Source organism: Gracilinanus agilis, chromosome 3 (genome assembly GCF_016433145.1).
Source record: "Gracilinanus agilis isolate LMUSP501 chromosome 3, AgileGrace, whole genome shotgun sequence".
Taxonomy (NCBI): Eukaryota; Metazoa; Chordata; class Mammalia; order Didelphimorphia; family Didelphidae; genus Gracilinanus; species Gracilinanus agilis.
Genome location: NC_058132.1, coordinates 144326333 through 144336660, shown reverse-complemented (window position 1 = coordinate 144336660; position 10328 = coordinate 144326333). Strand labels below are relative to the sequence as shown.

Sequence of the window (10328 nt, the reverse complement as noted above, 5' to 3'; positions counted from 1 at the left end):
TCACCAATTTAAACAATTAAAGATCAATGGGACAGTGCAATTGTACTAAAGACATATTCCTAAGGAAGTGCCCACACCTGAAATTTAACAGTTTCATGTTTAAAGATTGTTTGTACTTACTCTGAGGCGTGTAGTAGTAGTGGCTTCAAACAGACTAAGATTTCTGTACATCTATGAAATTTGCCAGTCAAGATGAAAGTCAGAGCCATTATTCATTATAGAACAAATTATTTATTCCAAGTTCTAACAAGGATTTACAGAAGTTGTTATGCAATATAAGTGAACACTGAAAGTCAGGAACAAGTTTTCAGAGCTGTGCCATTTCCAAAACAGTTATTAAGTGGATGGTTTTGTATGAAAAATAAATGAGTTATTTCTACATTATTCAAGAGTCCATAAAATATGTTTCAAAGTCCAGATCCAAGTCTGACACAAGAGCACCCACAAAATCTTCAATGGAGGGACACTTCTGAAGCATACCTGAAGAAATGAAAGGGAAAAAATGTTCACTATCTACATTCTTATATATTTATGTAAAAATATCATGAACTTTTTAGGAACTAAAAATTATTATATTAACAAAAATAAGATCAAATCAAATCAAACCAGTCCTTTGAAATCAAAGACTGATTTGATAACTGGTCGTCAGAGAATTTTAATACATCTATGGTGTGAAAGAGAATTTAAATTCCTTTTATTTTAACAACCAATCAAGAACTTGGAGTCCCCCACTTTCACACTTAGTCATTAACACTTAGTAAGAACCTTTTTACTAGAAATGGAAGTTCATACCCTAAAAGACCACGAGCACCCCCCCCCCAACCCCAGCAATGCTAGGCAAATTGGGAGACTGTGATTGATTTCTGAGATGTGAGGAGGAGAGCTGATGGGTAGAGAAAACTGCTTATAAGTGGGTGTGCCTCTAGGCCCCTGGGCGTTCTTTCTAGGATCTTTTGCCTCATGGGTGTGAGCTCTGGTGAGATTCTTTGAGGTCTTTTGTGGCTTCAGATTTTGGCTTCCTGATTTGGACTTCGGGTTCTGGTGAAGATTCAGCTTTCTGCTTTGGAGACTTGGGCTGAAGCAGGACACTTGCTCAGGTGAGACTGCCCTTTGCGGCTCAGCCTCTTCAGTGTCTGTCTTTGGTTGTTGAAATGCCTGGCAGGAGAGTTTCCCATTCAAGGTCTGGAGGAGATTCAGACTTGGGGTATTTTTAGCTAGGCCATATTTTCTAACTCCTACATTTCCCTCTCTTACTGTCACTATTTTGCTGTAATAAAGCTACTAAAAGTCTCATGACTTAATATTTAATTATTATAAACAGTGACCACAACTTTTAAAAATTCTCATATTTGTCAAACCCATTTTAATTATTAAACAAAATGTGAACAAAAGGGAAAGAAGAATGACAAAGGGAAGAAAAAAGAGGCATTCATACAGTGCCATTATGTGTCAGGCATTGGGCTTAGCACTTTTTTCAAATATTATTTTATGTGTTCCTCACAACAACCCTATGAGGTAGGTGTTATCATCATTTTACCACAGAAGGGGTCACAAAGAGTCAGATACAACTGAAAATGACTGAACAACAACAACAGTTTGAAGAAAATGAGGCAGAGATGAGACTGCTTGCCCAGGCCACATAGGTTGAAAGTAGCCAAAGTTGAATTTGAACTCAATTCTTCCTGACTCCAGGCCCAGAGGTCTTCTACCTGCTGTACTACTAGCCGCCTCTTACAACAGCGAGGTTAAGAATCACTATTTCTTATATTTTTGGTTTTCCCTGACTTATTAGTCCAAGTTTGCCATTTCTGGCAAGAATACTCAAAGGCCCAAGCCTGGTACTCTACTGTTTTAACTATTACATTTAGAAATACTGCATTCTGCTGAGAGAGCTATGTCCTTGGAGACAAGTTTGGTAGATCTTTCGACTAATTTTGCCAAGATATGGAGTTTGTGAAATTTTATACATCAGTCACGCCCTGATCCTTGGAGGCAGCTGGGTGGCTCAGTGGATTGAGAGCCGGGCCTAGAGATGGGGAGGTCCTAGGTTCAATAATCTGGCCTCAGACACTTCCCAGCTGTGTGACCCTGGGCAAGTCACTTGACTCCCATTGCCTACCCTTACCATTCTTCTGCCTTGGAACCAATACACAGTAATGACTCCAAGATGGAAGGTAAGGGTTTTTATTTAAAAAAAAAACAAAAAACCCTTATCTTCTGCCTCAGAATCAATATTGGTATTGGTTTCAAGGCAGAAGAGCAGTAAGGGCTAGGCAGTTGTGATTACACAGCTTTGAAGTGTGTGAGGCCACTTTGAATTCAGATCCTCTGGGGTCGAGCCCTGGCATTCTATCTAACTTTTATACATAATAATACCTAGAAAGGGAAAGGAAGGGAATAGGGTATTTATATAGTACTTACTATGTGCCAATCACTGTGCTAATAAGCTCTTTACAAATATCTCATTTGATCCTCACAAATACATTAGAGAGATTAAAGAAACAAAGTGCTATGTGAGGTGTAAGCAGGATAAGTTATTACCGATTGTGGCTGGGTGGTGGGAAAAGGGGAAGTTTCATAAAAGATGAAATTATTGTTTTCCCTCTAATTTTACTCCTCTCATCCTTTAGAGAATGATTCAAGAAACCAACCTTGTTGCCACACCCCAAATTCCTGAAGGTCAAGAACACTTTAGGGTTTGAACAAGATCCTTAGTGTCCTGGCATTAAACTTCAGGGGTGGACCATGTAACACAGCATCCAACATTGTTATGGAGGGGGTGGGGGCGAGGGTGGAAGCCTACCTCTCATTCCTCTATTATGCTCTCAAAATTTTATAAGAATTGTATAAGTAAATATGAAAAAATACTTTACTTATTATAACTATCACCCAGTTTTTGCTAAAAGACCTTAAAGTGAGGGGGAATCTACTACCTCCTGAGACATGACATCCCATTTGGATTTCAAAGCTCTCCAAACATCTTCCTTTTGATCTCAGCTCTATCTTCAATGGAAAACTCATTTGAGATGCTAACATTGAGAATTCCATTTCCTTGTAGCATAAATAATTTCTAAAGAAGCAAATTTGATAGCCTAGTCATGCTGGACCAGCTGTCATTGACGACCTAATGCTTTTGCACTAAAATTTATAAATGGTAAATTAACATATATTCTTTGGATCCTTAACTAGATAAACTTGGTCTCATTACAAGTCAGAAGGACTTTTTGGGTGGAAAAAAAGGACTGGAATTTGGTGCTTCAGTCAGTAGTGGATAGCTTGTTATACTTTTTATAGAGAAAACATGTTTTCTGTATAAAACACAATGGGGGCTTGAGGGCACAAGTTATTTTTAGCTGTTGCATTATAACATAAGGCATCAAAATGTTAGCCTGTTTTTCTTCCTTTTAATATCTGAAATATTTTTATGGTAAATGATTGGTTACGGGAATTGTCATAAGTTAAATCTAGTTCATTCAGAGCTAACCCTTACTGTTAAGTATAACCCTCATGTTTCTTTGAAGTGGCTCATTTTCAACTCACCAAACTGCCAATATAAATATGACCTTATCCTACCCTCTTCCACAGACACACCTAGGGCACCTCCTTCTCCAGTTTTACATGTCTTCAAACCATTTCTTTTTCTCAGAGGATGATAATAATAGTAGGCATAATGAAAGAAAAGTACTTTTGTTGTCTCCTTTTAATAAAGTCTGGCTAAAGCCAACTGGCTCAGCTCAGTTAGAAGTGATTCTGCATGTAATGCAATAGTTAAAGATAATAGTTAAAAAAAAAACCTTCAGCAAGAAAAAGCATCAAGACTTGAGGCAAGTGGGAGAATTTCCTTGCTCTGTTCTCACAGTATTCTGACTTTAATTAGATTTAAATGTGTTCTGCAAGTACCAACATGAGATTGGTGAATTAAAGATAGTTCACAAATTAAAAGAAAAACCCACTGCTTACAAACTATTAAAAATATGAAATACAAAGTCGGTTTTTACTTGGGAGCATGGTCAAAAGGAGTCCATAAGCCTTGATTTTAATTGTTGACAAAGTCGATCTTTTTGGCTTTGGAGCTTTATTAATTATAGACTAAAGACTCTGTGTTCTGGAAGAAAAACTCAAGAATAATGCAGATGTTGGATTCCACAGTGAATGGTGCTTAAAAAAACAGATTCAACTGTGGAAATCATTAAAAATAGGAGAAAAAATTCAATGTACTTTGGTCCACAGACCTAAAAACTACTTTTTAAACACAGAGAAACTTAATAGCAAACATGAAGACAGGCAAAACTGTGTTATGCTTATCCTGAAATAGTAACTCTAAAGAAGGAAATACCATAACAAATGAGGATGGTTATTTATTTACTTAACACAGTAAAATGAACTGTATACATAGCAAGGGAATGGAAAGACTGGGAATTTCCTCCATTTTTCCCTAAATGATAAGCAGGTTAATCAAAAGTTCCTGTGAATTAATGATCTGTGTGTTCTATTCAATTCTGCAACTGCTCCAGAACAGACTAAAATAAATGATGATATTCAAAGAATGTCAAGTCTTGTTATTGGCTTTCTCAATCTGTACCAGAATGCTTCTCTTTCTTTGTAATGTCTGTCAAACTACAACAGAGATTAAGTTACAGATAGGGGAGATGGGAACTTGACCCCTTGGAAGAGAGTCCACTTATCAGGAGAATTTTGTTGTTGTTAGAAAATCAACTGATCCTCACTGTGTCATAAATGTAAAAGTTGGAAAAATAAATCAAGCTGGATTCCAGTGCCACATGCACTTTCAAATCCCCTTCTTAAACTTCTCTTTATGTATGTCATAAAGCCACTGCTTAAATCACCATCATCCATGCCAATACACTTTACCAAATTTCAGTTACTATCCAATTAATGCGAGGCTACAGAGTTCATTCTACAATTAGCCAACAAAGCAGTATTTCCAGGCCACAAAGGCTGGAAACAAAGGGAAAGCCTTTGCTGAAAAGTAGTACAAGCTAGTATTAACAAGACTTACGTGGAATAGGACAACATTCAGACAGGTACTTTTGGAAAAACACGATTTGAGGGTGTTCTGAATTACAAAGTATAGAGCCAGGCAGACAGTGGGAGCTCAATAAAGCTGTTGCTTCGGGGTTCTTGCTATGGCTTCAACTTGAATGTTGGCAGCTAATAGATTTGTACTTCAGATGTTTTCTGAGTGCCCTCCAGGTATCTGTGCTAATGCTTCGCTTACAGAAGTCCTTACATGTTCAAGGGTCTTCTAAATATGCATACTTCGATGCTATCACCAGGAAAATATTCTCTCAAACTCAGTAATGAGATTTAATACAGATACAAAGTGATAATACTGCAAATTTCTCGTGGTTCTTAATTTTATGCTCTCCAGTTCTGCAATATATAATCTAACAAGGTCCACATTTAGATGGAAACAAATTTATAAATACTTATCTATTTAACACCACTGGCACAGTGTTTGGCAGCTGGCATATCCATATCCATCTACACATATACATATATGACCCTAAATGTGCCTCTAGAACCTTAGGTAGGTCAGACCTTGCTTGGATCTTGATACTGACTATGGCTTATCCCCAGGTTTTACCAGTTCTTGAAGTGAGAGAGCTGAATCATTATGATTAGAGAAATTAGGAAATGAATATTTTATCCACAGATTTGCTATCTGGCTAAAAAGAAACAAAGAAAAAAGGCCAGTGTCAGGTCTTCTCCAGAAGATGGGACATTTTTTTGAAAACCTGAACTGGCATCAACTTCAAGTCCTAAATTTAACAGTAACTTCTGCCTGGGTAACCAAATGGAGGGGGTTAAATTGTATCAATGACCTCTGCTTAGGTAAACACTGGTATCATATTAGTGACTATAATAAAAGCAGAGCCAATTTAATTATGCAAAAATTAGTAAGTGGCTTGTTAGATATCACATGAGGTGCTAGGCTTATAAAGGGTAAAAAAAAATCCTTTCTTTAAAGAGTTTATAAGAAGAGAAGCCTGAATTTAAAAGCTTTATGGATACTATTGAAGGAAACTTGGAGAGAAGAAACTGTCTCAAGTCCAAATTTTAGTTCCAATATGTGACTAGTTGTTTAACAACAGCAAATCACCTCTGGGCTTCACTTTCCTCATCTGCAGAATAAGAAGAGTAACACTTAGTACTAACCCCTAACAGATCAGTATGAGGAAAATACTATATAGAGCACCCCAAAAGTCTTAGTGCAATGTAAAACTTCATTATAACATTAATTTATTACAATAATAATCTAAGAATTATTATTAAGCTTTACTATGAAATATTAATGTATTATGATTAAATATTAAAGCTTCTTATTAATCAAAGGAAGGCCTATCTAAGGTTCTGGAGATTTATTCAGGGCTGTATGTCAGCTGCCAAATAATCTGTCTCCGTTGTATATCCAAACTTATACCAAAGGGTTAAACAATTTAATTATTTAATTTGTTAATAAAGCTTTAGTAGCCTAAAACTGCACTCACAGTTTTGGGAGAACTCATTCATATAAAGATGAGCCTTGTAAAGGGGGCATTAAATATGTGTTGAGCTGAATCGAAATCATAAATTGAAATGACAAAGAATATTTCTATGGCTTTATTTACTCAATTTGTCATTCCTTTTCTAGTCCCAAAGGCAGTATCATCATCACCAAAGAGTGTTTGTTAACTGTCTGTTTATAGCATGATATTAGGAGTTGTATGAAGACCTGACATAATGGCTAGGAAACCAAGTGAAGCTTCTTCTATGTGTTGGTAGATAATATCTCTATCATCAGTAATGGAGGAAAAAAATAAAGGAGATTTAATTTAAAGAAGATAAGTCAATGGGAGATCATGGCTATCTTCAAATATTCAAAGAGTTATCAAGTGAAGAGGGCTTAGATTTATTCTGTTTGACTCCAAAAGCAGACCCAATCTTTAATTAGGTTAACTGTAGGGAGGAATCTTTCAATAATTACAATGATCCCATAATGAAATAGGCTATTTGTTAATCTGATGAACATTTTGGGGTGAGGTGGTTGGGAAATGAGAAAGGTCTGAGAGTAACTTCTTGTTAAGGAAGAATACAGAGAGTGTTTCTATATTGGGTGAGGCTGGATTAGATGGTCTCTAAGGTCTCTTCCAAATAAATCCCAGATTCTATGATTACTGTATGATACTGTATAAGTAGAAATTAAAATGCTAAACAAGGAAGATTTATACTGCTATTTTATTCAATGAAACAGAAATTTTATACTATAAATAAAATAGGAAGCATTACCTTACCCTTATGCAAAACCATGGTATTTCTGGTAGTTGTAATGCAATGTGAAGTTTTGGTTGTCACAACTTAAGTGACTTAATGGAGCTGGAAAAATGCCAGAACAAAATTAAATGATCACGAGGCTTCAAGATGAAAATAGGTTAGAAAGATTAGGCCTCCTCTGTTTGGAAGAAAGTGACAGCTGAAAATTAATATGATCTAAATTAATAAAATCATGAAGGGAGCAGACAATTGAAATACAGATTTATTCATCAAGCTGTAAGATACTAGAAAAAGGTGGCAATTTTGGAAGCTTAAAGGAGGCAGTTTTAGTAGAGAAAATGCAGATTTTGATTGGAAATAGTAACTGATTCTATTTATAAGATATACAAGAAAAAAACCTTAGGAAAGCCTCTTTGCCATCACCATTCTTATTGCCCTTGAACTTCAGATATGAGTTTAACTAAATAAATTAGCCAAATTAACACCCAGAGGAGATCTTCAGTATGGAGGCTGCTATTAACCTGAGCAACTTCTCTGAAAGAGAGGCTAGCAAGGCAAATAAGAATACCTTACACATACATGATTCAACCCAACAAGAGCCTACCATGTGCTAAGCACTGTGTAAGAGACTAGAAAGACAAAAACAAAGCAAACTCCTCAAATCCCCAAACAGTCCTTGCTCTCAAGTGTCATTACTACATTCTTTTGTGAGTATATCCAAGAGTACCTAAGAACTACTGGATAAGACTTATGGTTTTACTGGTATAGGAAACTCCTGCCAATGTAGACTGGCATACTCTACAACTTCTAGTCTTAATGGGCTTCCTGTGAAGTTAAGCAATATGCCCAGAGTCACAAAACCAGTATGTGTCAGGAGGATCTGAAGCAGGATTTTCATACAAAATGCAGAGATAAAAGAATATTTTTTTGGACAGGTAAGCTCAGTAAATGAGTAACTCTTGAAAGATTTCTTGTCTATGATTCTAAGAGGATGATGAAATGAGGAGGGTGTGTGTATGTGTGTGTGTACACACACACACACACACACACACACACACACTCACTGCAAGGCATATAGGTGGGGTTAGCAAGAGTGGCAGCAACAGCACCTAGGACAAGTGTAGCTGCCCCTGAGACTGTGGAGCTTGAACCTCCAGGAGGCCTCCATCGTTCAACTTCTTGCTATTCTATCTTCTGGCTCTTTGCTCCTCTCAGGAATGCACCTCCCTAATTCTGGCTCAAGCTTCTGACCTACTCCCCTGTGAGCAATGGGGGAACAAAGATTTTGGAAATCAAAATATTCAAAAAGTGCTAGTCTACTATGGTATGCTCACATATCACAATTTATGTGTTATGATTCTGTTTACAGTGCTTTCATCCTCAGAGCAGCCCAGCAAGGTAGGCAGGGAAAGTTTTATCACCTTTCTTTCACATATAGGGAAATAGACTCAGGGGTAAAGTAACTTGATGATCCTCCTTTACCACTGATGAATGAATGAAAAAAGCATTAATCACTTACTCTGTGCAAATCACTGTGCTAAGCAATAGGGATACAAACAGATAAATAAGAGTCCTGCTTCTCGAATAATTAACAGTTGATTGTACCTGAGAAAAATATGCCTAGATTCATTATGGGTTAAGGAATTCCCTGTTATAGCCACCAATAAGAACAACAGTCATCAAAATCTTTAAAGGGCAATTTATAAATGAAAATAGCTATACATGCCAAACTCAGATCAGACTGATTTCAAACTGTAGCTACAAAGACAAGCCTGGCAGTATGTAAAACTCTTAAGTGAATTTTATGAGATCAGAATTCTCATTCCAGATCTGTGTCACTCCCAAGCCTAGAGCAATTATATGGTTCATCTCTTCTTTGAAGTTTTTTTTCCCCTTGCTTTCTGTGCTGTGGTTACCCATACTTTTATTAAAGATAGTTACCTACTATCTTCAATCACATACAGTACTTGTGAAAATCAGATTATCTGTCTGAAAAAGGACATTCCTTCCCACAGAGATACCTGGGCTCTCATAGCTTATCTAGCTAGACTGGGTTGAATTACTGTTGTCCTTAAGTAAGGTCATTGGCTTGTGTCTATCTTTTGGAACTTCCAAACTGAAAGTCGAGAGGAAGATCTGGACTGCTTGGCATGAATGTTGATGCAGTGAGTATATATACTCACACAAACACATACATATACACACATATACACATGTTCTCCGTTTACATATTAGTTTATTTTAATTTCATTGTGGGATTGAGTAATTTCCATTTAAAAGTACATTCTGGATTACAGAACATTTCTTCTTTTGAAGCTCAATGTCTCTCTTAAATAAACATATATACACACCCACACACTAAACACATACACACCCTCTTTTAAAAATCAGTACATTTGTGAAAGGGAGGTCTTAACTTTCAGAACACAGGTGCTCTCAACAATTTTATTCTTCCAAATAGCTCTGAGCTATTTCAAAGTCTAAGTTAGGTAAATAACTAAACAAGCCAAAGATTTAATTTACTTGGCTATTATTCTCTGTTGCCATTACTTCTAGTACTGAAACTATGCTGTAATCCTGAAGCTCCTCCAAATGCAGTACTCAGCCTCATAACTGTACCATGTACACAGGAGAAAAAATGCTTCTTCCAATTGAAGATGCTCTGGTCTTAAAACTTGCTATAACATTCGCTTGGTTGGGAAGACCTAGGTACAAATCTGGCATCAGACTATATACTGTAGACCTAGCTATATGACCCAACTGCCCAGCCCTTACTGCTCTTCTGCACAAGAACAGTTACTTGTATTGATTCTAAGATTATCTAAGATAAGGCAAGGATTAAAAAAAAAACACGAAAAATAAAACCAAATAGCTCCTTGTCTTCAAGGAGTTGTCATTCTACTGGGGAGAGAAGGGTGATTTAACACATTAAGTATAAATATGCTAATTCAGGGAAGAGGGTAACAATTGGGGAAACCAAGTATACCTTTCCTCAGGAGGTGGTACCTGGGATGAATTCTGAAGTTGAGGATGCTAAAGCACAAAAGTGAAAT

General features: G+C 36.7%; 1 protein-coding gene across 1 annotated transcript in view; it reads right to left on the bottom strand.

Annotated features, from left to right (window-relative positions):
- Positions 1 to 211: 211 nt before the first annotated feature.
- The window catches only part of LOC123240602 (mitochondrial intermediate peptidase), a 198289-nt gene continuing 188172 nt past the window's right edge, over positions 212 to 10328 (bottom strand). The window contains exon 19 of the mRNA XM_044668295.1: positions 212 to 480. Within this exon, the coding sequence (XP_044524230.1) occupies positions 386 to 480 (95 nt within the window). The 3' untranslated portion in view covers positions 212 to 385. The remainder of the gene's footprint in view (positions 481 to 10328) is intronic.